Source organism: Cebidichthys violaceus, unplaced genomic scaffold (genome assembly GCF_023349555.1).
Source record: "Cebidichthys violaceus isolate CVI_PGR_0920_01 unplaced genomic scaffold, fCebVio1.0.p SCAF_4, whole genome shotgun sequence".
Classification (NCBI taxonomy): Eukaryota; Metazoa; Chordata; class Actinopteri; order Perciformes; family Stichaeidae; genus Cebidichthys; species Cebidichthys violaceus.
Window position 1 is genome coordinate 8,202,059 of NW_027176594.1, and position 23,771 is coordinate 8,225,829.

At 39.3% G+C, this 23,771-nt stretch overlaps 1 protein-coding gene across 1 annotated transcript in view; it reads right to left on the reverse strand.

The window, feature by feature from the left end:
• ctnna2 (catenin (cadherin-associated protein), alpha 2) overlaps nt 1–23,771 on the reverse strand; it is a 298,901-nt gene that overhangs the window by 78,150 nt on the left and 196,980 nt on the right. Inside the window, exons 8-9 of the mRNA XM_068727434.1 lie at nt 11,380–11,460; nt 734–886 (exon numbers count right to left, since the gene is read on the reverse strand). Of these exons, the coding sequence (XP_068583535.1) occupies nt 734–886; nt 11,380–11,460 (234 nt within the window). The remainder of the gene's footprint in view (nt 1–733; nt 887–11,379; nt 11,461–23,771) is intronic.

Below are 23,771 nucleotides of genomic sequence, written 5' to 3' on the forward strand. Positions count from 1 at the left end.
CAACACAGTCTCGTTAGACTCGTAAGGTTGAGCTGTCATTGGCTATTTCCATCACCATAATGAAACAGACATGGAGAGAAAAGTACACAGGTATATTTTGCAGCTGCAAGCAGCAACATTACTCCAAACGGCTGAGCTCTGCATGCGAAGCTGCACAACTAGTATTCGATTACTAAAATTAAAGTAAAAGTAAATGATGGTTGAAGCTTCAAGTTGTGGTTTGCAGTTTAATTTCAGCCACAAATGTCTGCACAAGCAATTAAGAAGACAAGCACATTTAGGAGCAAGATGTACCTCCATTCTGCTAAGTTACCTTAATGCAAGTAATTTAATAACATTTTCCTCACTGTCTGGGACAAAAGCTGTATGGCATTAAATCAGTGAAAGCAAGAATGTCCATACAAGATGAGTGCAGAATTCTAGAACAAGAATGTGTGTGTGTGTGTGTGTGTGTGTGTGTGTGTGTGTGTGTGTGTGTGTGTGTACAATTTATAATATTTACATCTGGGCTTTGGACATGCAGTACAGGCTGCCTTATCTGTCTTCTTAACTAATGAGGAAGATTTGTATTTCTCAGTTAGAACAAAGCGCTGGTTTAAATCGTAAGGCACCATTACGGTAACCTGAGCTGCATTACTCATATATTCACACACAACATGCACATAACTATATATACTGTATACATATATGTGTGGGTATATGCATGTGCCCCCCTGTATAATTCATGACTGACCTCCACCAGCTTGTTAGCATGTTCACGGAACACCTGGGCGTACTCCTTGACCTCCTTCTCATTTCCACTCTTAGCCGCTTCAATGAGCACCAACAGAGGGACGTTGGTCTCCAGGAAAGAGTCTGAGATGTGGTCCATCACTGCCTTTCTCAACTAGAATACAGAAGGAGAAAGATGGGGAAGAGGTCACACAATTAATATTATTGCAGATAACTTCACTATATTACATTTGGCAATGATTACATATCATTAGCTTTGTGATGAATATGATGTAGTAACATAATGGGGTGAAAGGACAGAAGAAGGAAGAGCGAACCAGAGCAGCAGAACTCTCAACGGACAGGAGTCTAAATTGCTTGTAAGGCGTCATTTTTCTCATAACGCCTTTTACTCGGGCAGACTTTGCGACATATATCTTTGTTTATGGAATCATTTTGAACCAAACTGGCTGGGGACTAGTTGTTTTATAAGACAGTAAATGGACCCTGATGGCCCTCACTGGGATATCTGATGAGATGCCAGAGGGAATAGTATAGAAAGCAGAACAGACAACAAGTCCTTTATCTTACACAAAGAAGGAGTTAGTCACATGAGACCAGTATTAAGACAGACAGGAATAAACTATAGGGACAAAAGGTGCAATCCCGCAAATGTATCGTCACCATTCATTTGTTATGAGACGACTTAGAGTCTGAAATCTCCCATCGTTAATGAATTTGTTCCAATTCTCTTCACTACAAAAAGGCTGTGTTACTTTAGTTCAGTTACACAATCAAGGTCTATACAAACTAAAAAAGGATAAATTGTATGCACACCACACACAAATCTCTTACAGCCAGCTGTTATCACTTCTCCAAACATTCAAATGATGGCATTAAAGTGAAACGTGTTTAATGTTAATCAAACATGGATGACAGGAATTTGTTTGACTTTTCAAGCCATCTTCTATAATTAGATGTAAAGCAAACACTGTGACCATATTTCTGAATTAAAAATGTTTAAGCAGAAAGGGAGATGGTAGAGAAGGCTAATAGTTGTGACTGACAAGGGAAAATTAATGTAACAAACAAAAAATTCATATGTAAGTCTGTCAATTGCACTTAAATAACCTGCGGTAATTACAAACGTAATTGCCAGTTCACAGAGTTGAGGAAAACACTAGGGAATTATTTCCATTCTAAGGGCAGATAATCCATCACTATTGCCTCTGGAAAGAGAATAGATTTGGCTAGTCTAGTAGACATGACAGGTCTGCAAATGCTGTAAACAACCTGAAGCCCACACTCTCAGTAAGCACTCCTTTATCCATAACTCTATAATCCTGGATCACCGATGTGATGAGATATGTACTGAGATTCAATGCAAGACCGAAACGTCAGGCTTTTCTCAGAGAATGATAAATTTGACATTTTTAGAATTGTGAATATTGCATCTTTGTCACTCAGCAGAGAACAGACATTGCATCAGTGCAATTGAGTAACCTTGCTATCCTGTCACCTGGTGGGAAGGGCGGGGAATCAGAGAAGATACAAATCTTGCATTGCCAGAACTGTCTTCACACTATGTTAGTGCTGTTGCAGCACTGGATAAAGGTGTGAAAGAACACACTATCATTTTGCGGAGGGTGGAAACAAGATCTGGGTTGTTTGCAGGCCTTAACTGTGGTTACTTCACCAATGTTCGCACTGCAGTAAATAAAGTAATGGAGTGGAATGGAAGGGATGTTGTTGAGCTGCATTTTGCGTGTGGAAAATGTATTACCATCAAATAACCCCATCATTAGGATATGGCCCATGGTGATGGAGACTTTGAGTATGTATGACAACTCAAAAATTTGTTGACCAGAGGCAAGAAGAGAAAGAACCAGAATACAGTGACTGGCCAATGGAAGACTTATCCTATCAGGCCGCATACATTTAAACAGTAAAATATAGCATTCATATTCATAATTAATTGATAGAAAATATCAGACTCATACTACATCATACATTCTTAGGATACAGATGCAGTTGACACATGAAAGCCAACAGAGTCATAAAATGATCTTCTCTTTGTTCAATGTATCCTGATCACTGTAAAAACATTTTTAAAGGGCTGCAGATTATCTTTTCATCAGTCATAAATTGGATTGAATCCAATAACTGGAAGCCTAGTCAACCACATCATTTTTTGTTTGAGTGTGAAGTTTAAAATATAAAAAAAAAACTTTGGAGTTTGGAACTATTTTTGAACATCTACAGGGTAGAAAGATTCATGTATGTTACAAGTTGGTATTGTTGTTTCTAAGGAGACATCACTAGTAGATGGCACGTACACGGGCTTATATTATGCATTGCATGAGTGTAAAAGAGTAGTAGGCCTCAGGATACTTATGAATGCCCAATAGTGAAACTGATTCTGACGGTTGGTTTGAGTGGTGAAATGATGCAGACGAGTGATTTCCCAAGTCAGAGTTTCTCCTGCACCATCAGCATTCTAATGCTCACACACCACTCCCACAGAAATCCATCTTCAATCTTTCAGATCTCACCTCCCTCCATGCTCCACCCCCACCGTCTCTTCTCTAACACTCCCTCAGCATTTCACTAACACTTAAAGGAAATAGACCTGGATTTCCAATAGATAGCAAAGGCTATGCTCATTATACTTTAGTGGGGCAGTTATTTTTCTCCCCAGTCACACAGTGCCACAAAGGATTCAAGCTCCGAAATAATCAGGTTTCTTTTAGGATTGTTATAGATGTTCGTATTGTATCCTGGGATTAATTTGTTGGCATACATTTTATTTCTCCAAAAATGTCAAAAATTTGTGAAGAGCTCTTTCTAGCTTCAACGTGCCAATGCCCACGTGCATTAATTGAGGTCCATGGGACGCTGTTTAAAAAGTACCTTTTCTCAAGACAAACTTGAAGTTTAATGCATGGAGTCCATAAAGAAATGACTTTCTGAGATTGGTGTTTGATTCTTGCCTCGACATAGCCCGAACCACAATACCACCCAACATGTAAAATTAACTGGCAGATCACTTGCAAGCTGTAGCTGAATGGGAGCAAATCCATGCAGAATCTGGCACAATCTTGTGGAAATATTCTCGATACACATATTAATGCCCATGGTTTTGCAACGAGATGTTCCAACAATCCAATCTGGCTTTAATGTTCAGATGTCTGAATAATTTGTCTGCACACTTGTGCCATACGGTGAGATCAGTAATGTTACATTGCATCCTAAATGTTTAGCAGTATTGTAGAGGGATTTCAATGAACCTGGTTCAATTAGCCAATAGGAAGTAGGGTATTTGTGAGTGTATGAATGAATGCATGATTGAATAAAGATGTAGTTGAGTTCCTTAATGGGAAACAGTGTACACCTATCCCTCCATCATGCCTCTTACCCTGTACATCTCTCCACTCTTGCCATCCAAAGAGGGGAAATGGCTAACAATAACAACAGCCACAACCACCTGACACTGAAGTGGCTAACAAGAAGCTCTGTGAAATAATAAAGATGATGCATATGCAAAACAAAACTTGGCAGGCATATATCTGTGCTGCTCACTGATAAGTGGGAGGACTGTGTGATCTTCACAGATGAGATTAGCATTAATTTGACGCATTTGCTTTTTAATGGGGAGAATGTTTTCATTTTAAGGGATTAGACACCTGCCCAGTCACAAAAACAGATGCACAAGAGAAACTGTCCCCCCATCCACTGTAACATCCCCTATGATCAGTGTATGACTCAAAAACAAATACATAATATTAGGTTAAAAGGTCTGCAATTATCATGAGTACACACATGCATTAAGACTTGACTTGTTTACAATTCAATAGAGTCTTAGCACATGTAAAGACTGGAAACACTATGCTGGATTCCTGAATGTGTACAGTTGCACTTCTGTTTCAGTTATGTTTCACTTGTGATTCAGAGCACATAGTGGTGGGTACCTTGGGGTCAGCACAGGAAAGTTTCTTATTAAAATGTCAAGAGCAATCACAGCATAAACGGCAAGAGTCACGGCTGAGGGGAAACAGCCTGAGCAAATCAAAAATTAAGTAATAGCTCTCATATATGATATCTATCAGGGAGCATGGGAAGATGATTAGTAAGAGGAGAGTGGAGAAATGAAAGGGGGAAGAGGGACTGACTGATCAACAGTCTAAGGACAAACACATTAGATAGCTCATCTCAGAGCCTCGATTGAATGTGTCCTGCAAAAAAAAAAAAAAACACTAGCCAGAGGACTCCAGTTTTAGAAACAAGGAAGGGGTGACACAATGGTAATTTTACTCTGAAGTGTTTAAGGAGAACTAGCGCTGGCAGATATTAAATATGTCACGCTGACTGTTGATCGCCTGCATCTACTGAAGTTTTTTTTTTAATGACGCAATTCTGATAATCTTATTGAAATATTTACTTGTCAAGCAGTACAAAATTGTAAGTAACCTTAGTAAGTAATTTATTGAACAATTCCACTGACCACAATCACATCTAAGAAACTGTACCGACCAAATCAGTGTTTGTGGTGGCAGGCAAAGCCCTAGCAGCCATGTTTACTCCAGGACATAAACCAGGGACCATCAGAGGTAGCAGAGCATTCACTGGGTAGTGATTTATCAATGAGACACTTCTCAACCTCCAGGGCTGCTTTATTCTTACTGAGTGACCAAGCCTTTAGCAAACCTTTTTTTCTGTCATGGAACACATCCTGAGTTATAAGAAATTCCAGGATGCCCTACTAACTGTTAACTACTGAATAATTAAAAAATACTATACACATCTGGAACTGTTAATGTGTGTATAATTTAGTGGCTTTGTGAAACTTGAGCTTGGCAAACCAAAATTAGCTGGGAATTGATGACAAAATCAAATTGAATAAAATCTGGGATTTTGCTAAATCTACCCATATAGACATACTGTGTAGGGTTGTATGAGAAAGTTGAGTCTGTGGGGATGAAGTTTTGGTTCAGCAAGCTGGGCACCTTACCGGCCTCAATCATTTTTTATTATAATGTAATTTGTGAGTGTTGCCGAGTTATGTCTGAACATGTATCAACCGATTTTTGGGATGCTTTAGCAGTATTTTACACTGTCAAAACAATCACCTTATACAGTTTGTATAGCAAACTTGTTAGCAAACAGTTGCTTATTTACACAGCAAGCAGATAGACAGCAACATTAGCATTAATTTGGAGTCATGTCTGGCTACCTGAGAATGTAAATCCAATAATCGCTCTACTTAGCTTATAGCTGTTTTTTGTTTCTAACAACTACTGAGGAAAAATAGTATAGTCATTGTATGCAGCTAATCAGCTGTCTGCTGCATCTGGAATAGTTGCTGATGAGAGTGGTCAAATTAACCATAATAGCAAAGTTCCCTAAACAATGAGCTGAGCACTCCATAGAGCTGAAGGGAACCGCAAAAGCAGGTGATACTGTGAGTTTTAAGTCATATGAACAATTGTTAATATTTTGATGAAAATTCTTTGATATAATGTTTAATAATGTATAATATTTTTTGGGGGGGTTATTATTAGTTTAGCTATCACCATGTGCTTGCTTCATAAATGGCTGTGTATTTTCCAGAGCCAGTGATTACAGGGGATTTGCAATAATATAGCTAATGACATTTGCAGTAACAGATCCAAAGGATTCACATATAATAAAATTGTTAGTCTAAACAAACAGTTACAGCTGATACGTTTCATGACAGCTGTTCCTCCTTAACATGATAACCCTCAACAATTAAAAACAGCTGTACTAATCAACAAACTAATGGCAGCAATGGAAATGGTTTCAACATCCCAGAGCAGAAGAGAGGGAGAGAAAGAAAGAAAGAAAGAAAAAAAATTGTGAGGCAGTTTTGCTATAGGTAATCCTGCAATCAGCCGTCAGTCAAAATACAGCCCAGAGAGATGACTTGACAGATGTATTCATTACAGACAAGATGACAGGGGGTAGAACATATGGCTCATCTCCAACCACTTTTTAGGGTTGGTTAGCTTGTGAATGCTAATTAAAGCGAGGAAAGACATTTAAATCTTCAGAATTATGCTGTTTTTTGTATTTGTATTTTTTCTGCTGTCAAGTACAACTCTCAAGGCGTTCTTTGTGGTTGCACTTGCACTTTTAACTGCAGTCATGGTTTTAAAAGCAAAAATAATGTCTACACATACCTATGCAACTATTCGATTTTCAACACTCATTTTTCAACACTGTGCAGTTTGGGGGCTCTTCACCAGCATCTGAGTCAGGATAATCTGAATTTTGTCAGGATTAGTATTTGTGCAAGATTGAATTGAGTAAATACTGTAGATTTAGGGTATAGGACTTTGGGACTATAATGTTCAAATGTTGGCCTTATGCCTGCACTAGTCATCACAACACTGTACCAAACATATAGATAACATTTCCTGTTTGAGTTAAACATTGATATTAAAGTATAATAATAGCACAAATCTACCTCCAGACAAGACAGTCAGTATTGAGCAAGTCTACAAAACCCTAGATTATCCCCCTTAAAATGCCGGTTTTTTTTTTTTCCATTCTAGCTTTCTGCACATGGTGATAGGAAGATCATGGTAATTGAAAATAAGCCTTGATTAAGGTTAAGTTAACAGGTTAGGCAAGATTGGAAAAGGCAAAAATTCTGTGACTGTAGGTCAACTCCTGTCGCTAAAATTCCATTCACCTCCCAGACCTCTACACCAACACCACTTCTACTGTGCTGAGTCACATCAATGACAGTACAAATTTAAATGGCACTCAAGCTATGCATGCATGAATCCATGAAAGCAATATATTCACTATCAAAATAAAAGGTTGTAATAAATTAGAGTAAACATTATTATCACTAAATAAACATTAGTTAATCATAAGTTTTAAACACTTCGTCATTTATTACAATTCAAGAAGCCAAACAAATAACATGTTGGCTGCTTGTTAGTGTGAAAGATAATTATATAAATGTTCAAAGTTCAAAAATCTCTTGCCTTGGAAATCAGCAAATTAAATGTTACACTCTTCAGTCGATTAGCATACTGCAGATGAGGTGAGTGCTCTGTTTTGAAGTTACTGGGTGTCACTACAGTGTAGCTACTGGTGTCATTTTCTGACAGAGTCCTACGCTGTATATATCTGACCGTAAAATTTGAAAAATTATGCTATAACAGGTATTACATCCTCTTCTTCTGTTACTTTTGGCGTGCCAGAAGTATCAGCTTTAGGTTCCTAATTGCTTTCCAAATGTTCTTTCTTGTACATTAGTCACAAATACAATATCTATTTTCTTTGTAATGAAGAAGATATCCAGCTGTATGCACTTATAGCACTTGGTGACACTGGCAGGATGTAGCTGGAAGGTGCTGTAAAGTTTTATTTGATGCCTGTAGATCAAAGTGTTTTACAATGCCTTACAGCCCATTGGTGTCTAGACGGGGGCTTAGACAATTGTGGGTTGTTGTCATACAATCACAATACAGCAGTGGTCATTGCAGTCACACGTGCAGAGATCTGCATTTTACTGAGTGCACCTTTGAAATTATTAATAGACGATCACTGCTGCCATCATAACCAGATCCTGGACCAGAGAGTCATTATGAGAGAAGCCCCACTGCCGCAGGCTCCAGATGTACAGCAGGAAAGCAGAGAGTCACCTGCTGCTAAAAGTCTGGTAAGGCTTAAGGGGCGCTGACTTACGCCCGGGCCACACTGCCTGCTTGAGCAGTGTGTGCATCATGGAACCTCTTGCTTTTCATTTCGGCGCCCATGTTAAAAGGTTAGAGCAGTCACACTGTGAGCAGCGCGGCTCATGTGTGACACGGCTGCATGTTGGCTGTGTGCCAGCTGCGTGTCAACTGCATCTCTTCTAGAGATTCAAGGTCTCAGCAATTTGTTTAATGCATGCTGCTTGGGTCACAGCGAAAATAGACAGTAAGTTATCTTTTGACACTATATTGACATCATAACGAACATTTTATTTAATTATTTGCAGGACAGTGACTTGCATGGTTCCATAAATTTATCGATGACCACATTTGGGTATTATTATTATTATTATTATTATTTACAAATGGGCACGCTCATCTTAACTTTATTCTACGCACACTAAATATTAATTACATTTATAATTAAATTAAATAAAACATTCTGACTATTATGTAAGGTAAACTCTATGTAGAAAGAATGGCTGGCAGCAGCAACGCTGTCTGTGTGGACATCACACATATGAGAGATTCAGCAGTTCAGTGAGGCAGCCATCACGGGCTGCTAACGCAAGACAAACCAGAGCTTTTTGTCTTGATGTAACGTTGCCAGGTGATAAAAAGAGAGAGTTTAGTTTTAGGCAGATAGTGTAAATGTTTGTAAATGCATGGTCAAGCCTTCAAGGAGCCTGGGGTTTGTTCCTCTTGTCAGGAATTACAAATAAAGAGGCAACCATGTAATTGTGGATGGAGGCAGGACATAATGTAATTATGAGTCATGTGCGCATCTTTTCGTTATCTTGTCTGTTTGAATGGAAAATCTACTTGTCATGTTGGTAATCAAACATTCATTTAATATGTGGATGTATGCATAATTATGCTCCCCTGCATTGTCTCCATGTTGTTGAAATTTACATTTATGACTAAAACACAATGGGGGTGGGAACGGCATACTTGACATCTACTGAATTTTCCCTGGATAAAAGACAGCTTAGCATGTCTTGTAAACACGACGGCGTGAAAGAAAAAACAATGCCGCATTTCTCTGGCGGTGTTGTCACAAGGCTTGTTCGGTCTCACCTGCTCCCATTTCACAAACGCTGTCATTTGTGCTTGTCTGCTCTAATATTTGATTCCTCTTTTTCACAATGGAGACGGTGAAGACTGAAATGCTCAAACACACACAATAGTGCTCCTCCCCGCAGGAAGGTCTTGTGTCTCTACACGGCGCCACTGCCTTGCTAAACTCATAATTGCAGTATCACAGCTCTATTTAATGTCTGCATGTGTGCAGCAAGTTTGCCCTCCCATCTAAACTCAAAGCTCAAATAGACCGCCCATTCTGTCAAGCCAAACACTGAGTCAATAGAACATCCTGTCAGAGTGAGTACCGCCTGCCAGCCTGTCAGGCAGCACCACCGAATGCCCAAAGGGGAGGGTGAGGCACAGTATAGCCTCCCATCTGGAATGATCGTTGGTCTTAAGAGGTCAGAGAGAACACGCAGCTACTCTGTGCAGGTAGTTGCTATTGAGTGCCTCTCTAGAAAAAATGGCAACTCTACACTGTATGACAGGAAAGGGTGGTTTGGGAGTGAAACTGGATTTAGGGACCGCAAGTGATGTCCTGATGGTTTATGAATGGGTTTGCTTTTTTTCTGGGGCAATATGCCTCCTCAAATACTACTAAAAGATGTGTGCTACATGTCAGGAGAATTTGAATTTGAATTAATTGGAATTGAAAGAGTAGTTCAGAAGCATGCTTGAATGATTGTATTACATCAACAGACACTCGTGTCTTTTTTTTCAATCATGGTGTCGTCATTTTTTTTGTTCATACCCTGCAACATCCAACGAGTGAAAGACATATTAAACTTGTCCTCAGTGACAATGAAAAATAAATCGACATTGCTTTTGAGCTAATATAATAGCATGAAGCATCTACTTATTCATCACCATCGAAGGTAATTTCACTGAAGCTTCCTGATGCAACACTTCTGAGTTTGAGAGTCAAAAGTGGAGCAGGGATCAATACATTTGATTGTTCACTAACATTTTTGCACAGATTACTTAGTTCACCATGTCTAGCTTCCTACAAATAAAAAGGAAGCTTGTAATACGGTACAAAGGCAAATGAAAAAGGCAAAAGCAATTTAAGCAGTGTTCTTTTACGTGGTCTTACTGGATATTAACAATTCAAATAGATGTCTCACAGCAAAAATGTTCTGATTATGAGTCTTAGTACTGCTCCTGCCTGTTTGGAGGTTGTATGATGTCTTAATATTTGCCTTTCCCTTGCATGCTCTGCAGGAACTTCTTGCAGTAGTCATATGTGTTCGTCTGTTTGTTAACCCTACATGGTGACCAGTCCAGAAATAACTTCAAGCATAGTCCCACTAAACTCCTGTGACCCTGCATAAGAATTAGAATATCAAGCTTGGGCAGCATTGAGGCTTGGTCGAGTATATGCTGTGGTCCTGTGTGTAAATGTTACATTGATGTGTGTCTATGTAAACTGATTCTGACATTGTGGACAGTGACTCTGAAGTCATTCAAGAATACGTTTAGTGATATGCTATTTTGTTGTTATTGTCAAATGACAAAAATCATATTGTAATTATTGTGCAAAACAACACATCAGTCAGTGACAATGACAGTGACAATATTCCACTGCGGGACATGTTTCCTAAATAACATGAAAGTGGGCACTGTAGGTTTTATTTGATACTTTCCTCCTGCTCTAAATATCCATTGGAGCACAGGATCTGACGTGTAATATATATGTATATATATATATAGTTAAATAGCTGAGTCAAATACAGTATTGAGGGATGGACAAATAGAATGGAATACCATCAGCCCTAACCTTTAAAGAGACTTAATTTCAGAGAAGGTAGATACAGTGTTTCAAAGGGAGATTAAGATGTAGGCTGAAACATGCACTCACCTGTCTGCGCAGGTCCCTGGTCTTTTTGGTCATCTTATCAATGGCTGAGTTCAACGGGTCACCTTTCTCTTTCCTGCCAGTCTGTAAAAGGAAACAGAAATACCATGTTAGCACAGTAATAGTACATGCAATTACAATCTTATCTTGGCACCCAACATTGCACCACATTCTCCAGAGTACATTTTCTTGTTGAAGTGAAGATGAAAATACACTTTGTCACAGAACATGAGTGTACATTACAAGTGTTCCACAATTAGACCAGAGTCAGTGACAACATGACTCAAACAGTTTGCTATGTTACCTAGCAACTAGCCTTTCTGGCAAGTATCAATTTAGTTGCCGCCAATTCCCCTGTGTGCAGCACTTCCTGTCATTGCCAACTCCTACTGGTGACTTTAGGAGGGTAGACTACCACATGCTTCACCTGACACACACAGAGTCACCAACTGCTTTCTATCACCTGACAGAGGGGAGCTCCAATGGAGGAGCAGCACGGAGCTTCACGCTTTTCCAGATCCCCCATCTCCCCCTTTACCACTCATCCCATCTAACCAGTAGGAGTCACTAACAGCAATACTAGGACAGGATCTCATGCTATCTTTCATTTATACTACTCCAATTATTCGATTTCCACTTTTACCATCTAAATTGGGGCGGCAGCCTGGCCTGAAGGTTAGAAAGATGCTGTCAGTGTTTTGGACTGAACGATTTTTGTATATCTGAGAAGTGAAGAATGTGCTACATTTTCTGTTATGCCAACACACTCTCACTCCAAACTCGTCAAAAACTGACGCTTGGTCAGTGGCCTTAAGCTTCAAAGTATGACACTCTAGTAGCTCCTCTAGCGTCAGCGTTGGACGTGGCATAGACAACATGTCAGTTTCCACTTGTTGCATGCATAGCAAAATAAATTTAGGTTTTGACAACAAAATCACTTAGTAATGTATAGGAAAAGAGCGTGGAAATTGTCAATGATTACCTATCGCACAGGACATGGACAGCATTCTCCTGGACAAAAGTCCTGTGTTTGATTGAACCGCCCGTCCAGTGTGGACTATCTCACTCTTTATACTATGTCGGTTGCTCTGATTGTCTAATAATGACTAGGGTGGGTTAACATTGGAGTTCATTTTTACTTATTTAATCTTTATTTAATCAGGCAGTCTCATTGAGATCAAACTATTTTTTTTCAAAGAAACAAAATTCACAAGGACACAATTAGCAAAACAGATGAAATGCAATTACATAAAAAAAAGGAATAAAAATATTTAAGAGAATTATAAAAAGCATCAGATAATGAAGCTTTAAAATCTCCAAGGGGAAAGTAAGACTCCGATTTGAGGGCAGTTTTCAGTTCATTTAATTTAAAAAGTGCATAGTACCTGAAACCAGTTCTGCCAACATTAGTGCGTACATGAAGGATAGCCAAGGGGCACTGACCAATCATCAGCATGTGACAAGTTGGGAGAGCTGGCTTTAGTGATAACCCTCCCTTAGGGCCTCTTAATCAGCTGCTGCATTGAGTCAAGTACCACCACAGTTAAAGATCTATAAACAATAATTCATGTTTGTCACCTTTTATATTGACAACTAACAAATGAAAAGGTGTAGCTCATCTCTCCTTTGAAACCTTAGCTATGTATAAATATAAAATGTATTTCTTGATGGTGTCATTCATGTTGTGTGCAAATGTTGTACTTCATTTAACAATCAAATGTGCTAATTAATTCGTTTTAAAGGATGTTGTGGCTTTTTGCAGAGAAACAAAAATGGGTAGCAGGATGATCAACATATTGTAAGACACAGAGATCTTCTGTCACAGTATTGGCAGCATAAAAATGTAGTTGTGTCGTTGCCATGCAACCATCTGATAGTTCCGCCCAGCATAGCATGAATGTGAAACGATCAAAATGCTCATCAGCCTTTGCAGAAAAACACAAAACTGGTGACATGTATTCTCATTCATCTATGCCTGTTGAATCCTCAAATGAGGATTTGTATGAGACAAACTGACCACAGTGCAACAGGTCTTCACGTAGATGGGCTCTTTAGTAGTTATCCTGTTTAATGGCACACACAATGTGGTTGCTTATCTCTGTGTTGCTGCACTATTGTCCTGCCCTCTTGATAATTGAGTGGAACAGAGTGCCTCATATCTATGTGTCACAAAGAACCAAATGAGACCCCGTCAAATCCCACAGCCCACCTCATCGCTAACTCACCCTTAAGGTTAACATTGATTGTCACTTTCAATGCCTTGGTCACTATCAGGTTGTAAAATTATTGTTTCAACATTAGTTCTCCTATAACATGGTGATATTGACTAACTGAGCTCTTTCTTTGAGGTTCTATTTGGCTCAGGACGTAGGCTAAGTGAGGTCCAAACCCACATACTCTTCTTTTGTCTTACACAATACTTGACATTCAAAGAGACGCCAACTTGAGGACAAACAACTGCAATCTTTTCGCATTTTCTTAATTTTTGATTTGTCACACTCCAAGTTGAGCATGCGTTACACTGTGGGTACATGCTGAGGGGAAATCACATGCGTGCAAGGTCACTGATGTGGAAGTGCTGCTCAATGAAAAGAGCCTGTAGCCATAAAAACAGATATCATTTCCTTTACTGGCTAATGTATTGCAGGCTTGCCCTTGGCCAAGGCTCATATAGCACAAGTTTTCTTTCATAAGGATTTTAAACATTAGGAATGAGTCATTTGTCTCCTCACTCATACTACAGTTAGTCAACCCCTATTCTAATAGCAATCACATAATGCAGTAATTCTTTTGTGGAGCAATGCACCAAACTGAAAGGAAGAAAACTGTTTATCATAATGTGAACAATATGTTTGATACTCAATCTCATATTCAACAAAGGAAAACCTCACCTGACCCTAACCTGACTGCTGTGTACATGTGGTTTTGTTACATTTGCAAGTTGTATTCTGAAACATACAAAAAATGACTTGTTGACTGACAGGGTGAGGGGAGCAAATGAGGATAGCATTCAGTTGCCCTTCATTATGTGCCACAAAATCATACCAGCACATGCACAGACAAGCTATTCAATGCCAAAGCAGAGAACGAGATAACATTAGTCATTGTGCTGCTTAACGAGCCTAATGTGTCATTAAAGCACCAGAGGGACGCATAGGATTAAAGATGCTCTGCGCCAAATCTAAAAAGGGGCTTAACTTGAACCTTTTTGAGGACACGAGTATTCGCATGATTGTATGTATAACTATGAACCTTAATTCAACTGAGAGAATAAGAACATGGCCACGCTGTCAATGTCACAAACAACTCATTTCGTTATTCAAGTCAAGTCAGTTTATTAATATAGCAAATTTCAAAACAACAGGAGTTCTCCCAAAGTGCTTTCCATTTGAGGTATACATAATTAAAGAAGTAAAAGGTGCATAAAAGGCAATAATACAGAATGTAATACAATACAACAATAATAGAGATATGGAGTATTCATATCATGGATAGACACACTCCTAAACTAAACTGGTGTGTTTTTTTATTTTCTGGAATTAGAAATCCCTGCCGTTTTATTTCTCAAAACTCTTAACTCTTTAATCTGAGTTAAGAAGATTAAAACGGCACAGTGATTTCAGTCTAAAGGGAAACAAACAAAATCACCTGTTTTTTTTATAGCACTTATTGAAAACAGAGCAGTATTTTAAAGTCTATTTTCTTATATGTACTAGAGCTCGTTGTGTAATGCTGTATCTTTAAGATCAAAGCAGTGCTTTTGACAGTTACAGTAAGTCAAGGATGTTACTATTACTAAAAATACACTTCCCTTATACTGTAAATACTCGTCTGATTTGATATGTCAAAACTCCTTCAAAACAGAATGAATAATGTATTGCTCATTTTGGGTTTACTGCAAAACATACAACACTCAATTAAAAACACTACGCATGAATCCCCCATCACAAATGGTATATCTATGGAAGTCCACAATGAATCATAGGTTAGTCAATGCGTCATATTCAGGCCGGATCGGTCAAGACTGAGGTCTTTGATATGTGCGTGTATGTGAGTGCATGAAAGGTTGTGTGAGAAACAAAGTGAGAGAGACAAAGCGAGTCACATTATTGTATTTATGTGTCTACGGTGTTTATCCGGGGAACTATTTGAATGTCCTCCAGTCCCATCCAGGTGTGCCCTGTATGTGCAAGCAATTCAGCTCTCAAATTCACAGCCGTTAAAAGCTTGACAACACAGTGGGCTGCTGATTCAATTGTCTACCATACAAAAACGTTGATTGCTTAGTTTTTGACTGCCACATAATGGAATGTGCATGTTATTTTTTTTCGGGTAAACACAAGTCCCTGTGGTGTTTTGCAGACAATGTTCCCAACGGTCCCCATCCATTATTTTCTACCCCCCAGTGTGCACTCATTCACTCGCAGTTGGGGAGAGGAAGATAGAGGAGGTTGCCTGAAAATAAGCATCTAGCGTGTGGGGTAATGGAGGCAGTAGCACTGGAGTTATTCATGCCCACTCACAAGTCAGTTGGTGGACAGTGTATGCTGGTGGAACGGCTGAGGGCCCTGAGTGTGCTCGCTCTCTCAGGCCCTCCCAAAGTAAGTTGTGTAATTCAGTGGTGCACTGCAGCACAATTTGCTTCACTGCATTTCTGACCCTGTAATGGTGGAATAAGACATACAGTAGTGTCTGTGCAAGCTGAATAATGCTCAGACAATTGCAGCACTTGGTTTCAGGTTTGTTGGTTTTCCATTTTAATTTAGATTGTAAAATAAGAGCTGGGGCTCAAATCCTCACATCCTGGCAGCAATTAATAAATCAAATGCTTTGAAAAAAAAAATGAAAAAAGTCCAGTATCTATGGCGGTCACAAGACTGGAAAAGCTAAAATAATTGTATTCCTCTTAATTGAAAAGATTGGATTAATTACATTTTTGGGGGAGTGGCTTTGGATGGAGGCTTCAATGACGGGCCATCAGTCTTGCCAACTTGATGAATTTCTGGTTTTATTTAGTGACTAAATTAAACAACAGTGGTTTAGTGTTACTGGATATTGTCATTGAAAAAGAGTTGGCAACACTGGGATGTGTTTTTCAGTTGGATAATTTTTAAAATCTTGCTTCCTCTCAGTAGTTTCTCCAATGTTGCCAACCCCAGATTTAAGTATTATTTCAATAACATTGAATAAAGAGGTATATTATGCATTTGTAGTTCAATATTTTTGAAGCACTGCTGGGTAACAATACATTTTAACTCATGCCTGATTGTTTTAATCCAGATTGCTGTCTATGTTTTTTTGCTATTTGTGAGCATTATGTGAATGCATTTCCAAAGCTTTTATTTCTATCAACAGTGGAAAGTACAGACTTAACAAAACTGCATTCACTTAGTATCATACATGTATTCTGATTTGTATCACCATGTCTCTGTTTCTCCCTTGAAACTAATGCAATACAAATGACAATAGCTAGGAAACACTGAAACCAAAGGGGGGTGGATTGGTCTGGTAATTCATAGGCAATAACATGACAAATCCAAGGAATAAATCAGAGGGAAGAAAAATAGACGACAGGTGTGTGTGTGTGTGTGTGTGTGTGTGTGTGTGTGTGGGGGGGGGGGATCTTTCAAGATCAATGTGTTAAATGACATCAATTCTGGTTCATTGTCAATTCAATTACGCAGGAGGGAGAGGTGCAATTACTGTCCAATGCGGTTACACTGTCTGCAGCCAGCTTAATGGGGAAGGCACGCTGATAACGAGAGGGTGAGAAAGTGTCTGTGTATTTGTGAGCCCAGGGGTGGGAGTTGATAATAGTGGTAACATGTTGGTCGGGTTACCAGGAGATAATGGGTAGCTAGATCCTCATTAAGATAAGTTGTGCTCCTTCTGCTGTAGTGCCATAGATGGGCCAATTTGACTTGTTCTCATTAAGTGGAACTTAAAGAGGTGCAGCGGTGGCTATCAGCTAGTTTGATTACAGGATACAGAAAAGGAAAACACGCTACAATGCCTGTGGTGGAAGAGATACTTCCAGATGAGTGGTTCAGATTAGAATTGTTATTTTCTTCTTTTTCTAAATGAGATGACAGAGCAACATAGTACAGAAACAGATGCCATATCATAATCTCATTATAGCCATTATAACCCCCCAGGAAGCTAATAGATATACAGTGCAGGCACAATGCAAGGCTGAAGCAAATCACAGCACAGCGACATCATTTACAAAGCATGTGGGCATGCTTCTAAGTGTACAGACAGACACACACACACACACACACACACACACGCACGCACGCACGCACGCACGCACTGCATTGCAATGTACACAAGATTTTGGATTGACCGGAAACATTATTTTTAAATCTTGCCTCCCAGGGCTGTACGTGTTTGTTGTTGTCTCGTCATGTGGAAAAAGCTTATTGCATTGATTAACAGATGACTTTTTATACTGTTCATGCAATGTCTTCAAAGACATGCATATAGGTTTGAACGCTATAGACTTTCCTCTTTATTAATGAGGTCTAATGAAAGCGATAATGACTAAACGCAGTGGCTCTCAATCCTTGTCCTAGGGACTCCTGGTACACCACATGTAACTCATTATCCTTTATGTTTTACAAATTGTACACATCAGTTGCAATATTGAGGAGGGCACACAGAATGCTTATGCAGCCTATTTCATAGAAACAGAGTTGAAACACATTTTTCACAAGGCTTCTTAAATTTAAGCATATTTTATAATGCATTTGAAAAGCAAACCATCTAAAATCAGGTCAACAATAATTTAACTGAACATACTCAGCAATAACTATTAAATGAGTATTTCATAATTCATTAGCAATGGTATTAAAGAGAAAAGAAAAGCTTTGATTTATTATGTATTTATTGAAAGCAGCACACACACACACACACACACACATATATACTCTTAAATCTATTAAAAATCTGCAGCGGTAGAGCAATTGAGTATCCTGAGCTCCTGTGTGGCGCCTCAGGATCTCCCCCCCCCATATGTGTTCTTATACGAGGGCTTTGTGACTCTTCTCCCCTCACATTGTTGCCCATAGTATCTATAACAGTGCTGTTTGAGCCTGGCAGTCTCCTGTAAGTTAGAGGAAATGCAGCCGAGAACGACGCTGCCTGAGGAGGAGCCGGAGAGCCTTCTGGCACTAGGTCTCTTATGCTTAATGGCTGATGCCTTTTGCTTACTCCTCTCATTACACTGGCTCATGTTTAGACTGCGGGCCTGTCACTGGCTATTAGCATCTGTGGTCAAGCAGGCTGTGGATGAGCCGAAGCATCTGGCTTATCACCAAGCACATCGTAAGGATGAAATGAGCAGTTTGTTTAGGATGGAGTAAACACAACATGAAGGAGTGTGCATGGATACAGGGTTCATTTAGATAGATGCAACACAATAACAAAATCGGGGGTAATAAAATGTACCACCACTGAACTGATATGTATATACAGTATAGTAATTTAGCCAAAATGTTGTATCAGCTACATGCAAGCTGATAATACCAGATTGTTTCCATACATGCATATACTTGCATATAACCCTTTTTTTTTTTTTTAAATAACTTGTTGGGGGGATTTTTGCATTTATTTGAGATGACAGTAATGAATGACATATTAAATAGCATATATGCAGAAAAGCAAATAGATGACATGCAGCAAAGGTCCTGAGCCAGAAAAGAACTGGGAACATTGCATTGGGCCACATCTCAGACCCCAAAGAACATGGGGAAGCCCCTTTTATTCTGCATATGTTAACATAACATTACCATCAGACTTTGGCTGGGGGTTGGAGCCAATCTAAAATACCCATTGGACGTTTTCTTTATCAAACATTTACTGATGAAAACTGGATAAGATAGCTTCTTATAACACTGATAAGTACACAAGAAAAGATCTATCTGGACATAGAAAAAGAGAAAAGTGAGGGCAGAAAGAGGAAGCATGAGACAGAAACTGCAGCAGTGACAGAGGCCGTGGCAAGAACTGCTGAAAAATAAAAAGAAACAAAGACAGACGTAAAGAAAAAGACATCTAGTTTCTTCTCATCATTTTCAAGAAATGTACGATTATATCTTTCTGACTGGAATGAATGGTTTTGAGGATCACAAGTGTTGATGCAGAGACAAGTAATGCTAAATGTAGAATGCTAAATGTTCCTTGTTTAATTGAGTAATCTGCCATGTTCTGAACAAGCTTTTTAAATTTTCAGACGGAAGCTTCTCGAAAATTCAGACCGTATACAGCCTTTTCACACAGAGGGAGGTTACAGACACCATAAAGACTTTATTATCCATCTCCCTTAGTCAGAGACAGTGCAATGGCATCAGGAGGCTGTAAACTATCAACTCCGTATTTCAGTTTTTTATTGAAAAGTAAAGGTATGTCAGTGACTGAAACTTTGAGTGTTAGTACAGGAATATAACAAGGGTGCTTGAGGGCTCTGAAGTCCACAAAATACTCAAACATCCCTCAAAAATGTACATAATGTGTTAGATACTGAATTATCACTGTATATGGCATCTAAATGAATAAAGGTTGGTCTACTTGAAAAGACACTTTGCTGCTACACAATTAGTCTGAGATCCAAGTCATCAAAAGAGTTAAAATGGTTTGAAAATGCCAGCCCTGAACATACAATGTAAAATGTCTCAAAAGGTAAGAAATTGTGCTCTGGTTAATTTACTGATCCTTACATGTTTTACGTGTTCCTGAAAAACCCAAATGTACGCAGTTACATGCAATGGGACGTCACGCAGTCATGCAGGGGTTTAAGAATAGAAGCCTGAAGAGATGGTGGAGCATTAAATATGAAGCGTGTTAGGTTGTAAACCAAGGTTTTAGGTGCATAGTTTCAGGAGAATAGGAAAAGGAGTGAGGGGAAATGTCTGGTTATCAGACAGAAAGAGAGAGAGAGCAGGGGATAAAAAAAAAAAAGTCTCGTCCTGCAGAAGCAGTATGGGGAGGTAGAGCAATGCTGCCTGCAGCCTCCCTGAACTGAATAGCAAGTAGTTTGCGAGGGAGGGACTGAAGGAAGGGCAGCAGGAGAGAAGAGAAGCGAGGGAGGGAGATGCTGAGAATAGGTTAGAGAGGGTGAGAAAATAAGAGAGTGGTGTGATATCTGTGAGAGCAGAAATGTGGCAAAGACAAAAAAAACGAGTCAATGGGGTGAGAAGAAAGTTTGAGTATCATTGATGTACTTTTGTTTCACCGCGGAGCTGAAAAACGTCAATGTATCACACACCCACTTGCCTACACATGCATACACAAACATGACTTGTCAGTCTGTGGGTATTCGGTGCTGTTTTTTGAGAAGAGCGAAGTTTCAATACAAGTCAAATGCAACAGAACGGCTAGAGACTCTGAAACACGGACTTCTGTAGGTCAATCCAATTCAAGGACCTGTTCCTAATACCAGGAGACATAATCCCATTTCATCATCATTTTCTCTTCCCTGCATTGCATCATTTCTGTAGTGGTTCAGTCCAGACAATGACAAGTTTCGAATTATGGGATTTTCATATGCTAGACAATGGACACAAAATAGATATTAATGTTGACTGTGAGGGTCGAAGCCTCAAGTACTTCACATTCCATGGGCCAGACCCCCTCAACTATATCCCCATGATGTGTCAATCAATATCCTATATGTCACAAATACTGCTGTTAACCCCGATTATTGTGGATGTCATGTCAATAGAGATGTGCTCTATGACAGCATAACACAATTCATGACTACGTGCAACAAAAAAGAGGGAATGTATATCACACAATTCCATTAAAATACCTCAGCATACAGGGAGATAATAGTCACATTTAGGCAATTCTATGATCACTTCTGTATTTTTTTTTAAATTGTGATTTGATGCACACTTTAATCAAAAATATGTTAAAGGTACATTTTATGCAAATGTAATTATGAGGACCTACATTGAAATAAACTTTATGAGTGAATTCCAGGCAGAAATGTGAATGGTAAGAATGTGCGGAGGCAGAAAAACAAGGAAACAGACTGACTTGTTGTGTCTAGACATCATCTACATTCACACTTGCCTCAAGCTCCATCCCTTCTTGCCTGATGGTCTCTTTCCACTCATTGCTCGCAACTGTCAAAACCACCCCTCGCTATGTGACCTCTTAACTATACAGCGGAGCACAGTATTACAGTAGCTCCAGAAACCTGACTGACAAGAAAACAAGTCTTTCAGATGCTGACACATTTTGGTACCATTCCATCTGTCACACACTGCTTCTCAAAAAGGAGATGCAATGTGGACGTGTGGGGTGATGTGGAAAACCAGTTATCTAGACACTGGCAGTGGTTTCACTTGGTTCATCGCACAGGCACACAAAATTAATAGACTCAAATTAAACAAAACATATGACCAGCAAACGAGTCTCCTGAGCTGGCAGGCCTTTGCACTAAATGTGAAGGTGGTAGTTGTCATTGATAGCGAGGGCCATAAAGAATGATATGCATGGTTTTGTAAACTGGGATAATGATGACTCAAGCTGCTCTTCTGGGTGGGTTGCTGTGTGTAGGTAGCTGTAATCAGGGATTAGGGTGTTTTGGGAAAAGGAAAAAAATGCCCTCAAGTCTGACAGCAAAAAGTAGCCAGCATAGGATCAAATGAAAACATGTTAATGATAGCATGATAACAATAACATACCTACCGCCTATTGCGGCTGAGCCCACCGTAGAGACAGCCGCAGTGGACCCAAACAACACAGATATACTGTACAGAGCTAGACAACAGTCTCCTGCTGTAATTATCCAGGGTGCACCAACTTCAAAGACTGCTGGAGCTGGCTGAACTGGTGAAATGATTATGTCTCCCACTATCCTTTCATGTGGGCTTTATCAGTCCAGCCACGCTGCAGCACAAGCCACTAACAGAGTTGTTGCTGCTATTAGTTCCGAGGAATGAGGAACAGTAAAGCCACAGAATATCTGAACATGATGTAAGTGCACTGCGTGAGGATGGATTAGGGGATAGGACTTACTGTCATGGTGGGTGTTTGGGGATTGATGTCTTTTCAAAGGACATCTATTCTCTTCCTTAAGCTGACTTATAAGATGTATTCCTACAATGGTCACTGCTGTTTGAGTCCAACCAATATTTTCAGGAAATGACATGTAGACATCACCCTTGAAAATATTGTCATTTATCAAACCGTCTTGGAAAACAGCACAGATTCAAGCACTAGGAGAGACATATGAACCTCTCTACGTCTGATTTATGAAACTGTGGTGCGGTATCTAAATGAGCACTGATTTGATCACAGACTGATGAATTGATTCAGGTGTGGAAACAAGGACATGCTGCAACAGTCCTTTATTTACATACCACGGACCCTAATTTATGTGTGTTTGGCAACCCTTTGCCTGGTAAATGGGATGTCTGGTGCTACAAAATGTCCATAATACTATATGACAAAGAGGAAATAGCAAAAGATCTGCAATGGTTACTGAGATTCACCAGAAAGTTCCATCATCTGTTCTGCTCCATAAAGACATTTCAAGTGCTTCCATAAAGACTGAATAAATCTGCATATTTGAATCATGTTTTCAATGCAAAATATAAGTGCTGTATATTACTAAATAATGTATTTTAAGACCTATATGACATAAAACCTGTACGTGCTATGAATGCACATTGTTGTCCATGTGTAACACATTTGCAATGGGTGTACACAATTAGATGAACACTTAATGCAATCACCAACAATAGGCCTGCAATACCTCTGTGAATGCCTTTGTAATGTTCATTTATTTTTGTTAAGTACCGTGTCTGTGTTCATAAGTGGCAATTTGAGGTGTTGTTTTGGATTACATTAATTGTAAAAGTGTACAGTGATGTGGATACATCTCCTGAATAAACATCTTTGAAATTAGTGTTCTCCAAGCAAAGGTGCAGGCAATGAGAAATAATGCAACTGATAACTACTGATTGTCAAAGGAACATAAACAGGCAGGATATGTATATCATACATAAATGTACAGTATGAGGGTTTTTCTATCCAGAAATCAAAATAAAAAAAAAAAATATATATATATATATATATAAAAGAGCCAAAAGGACACGCAAGTTAAAACTTTTTAATAACAATTCAGTGACGCGCTGGAAAACATTGGCCATTGTAATACCACTGTGTGCTGTGGCAATAACAGTTAGGTTAGTCCAGGAGCAGACGAGCAGTAACTTGTGGGGATCACAAGAAGGATGAAGTGTGCCCCTGGGCTGGCCGGCCTTATTTTCAAGGCTGTGACAGGGTCAGGTCTCTGCTGAGGGTTATCGTCTTAATTATGCATGGCCCATCTGGCCGACAAAGCTCTGGTGTAGGTGGGCAGCTGAACAGACAGTAGCTGATAG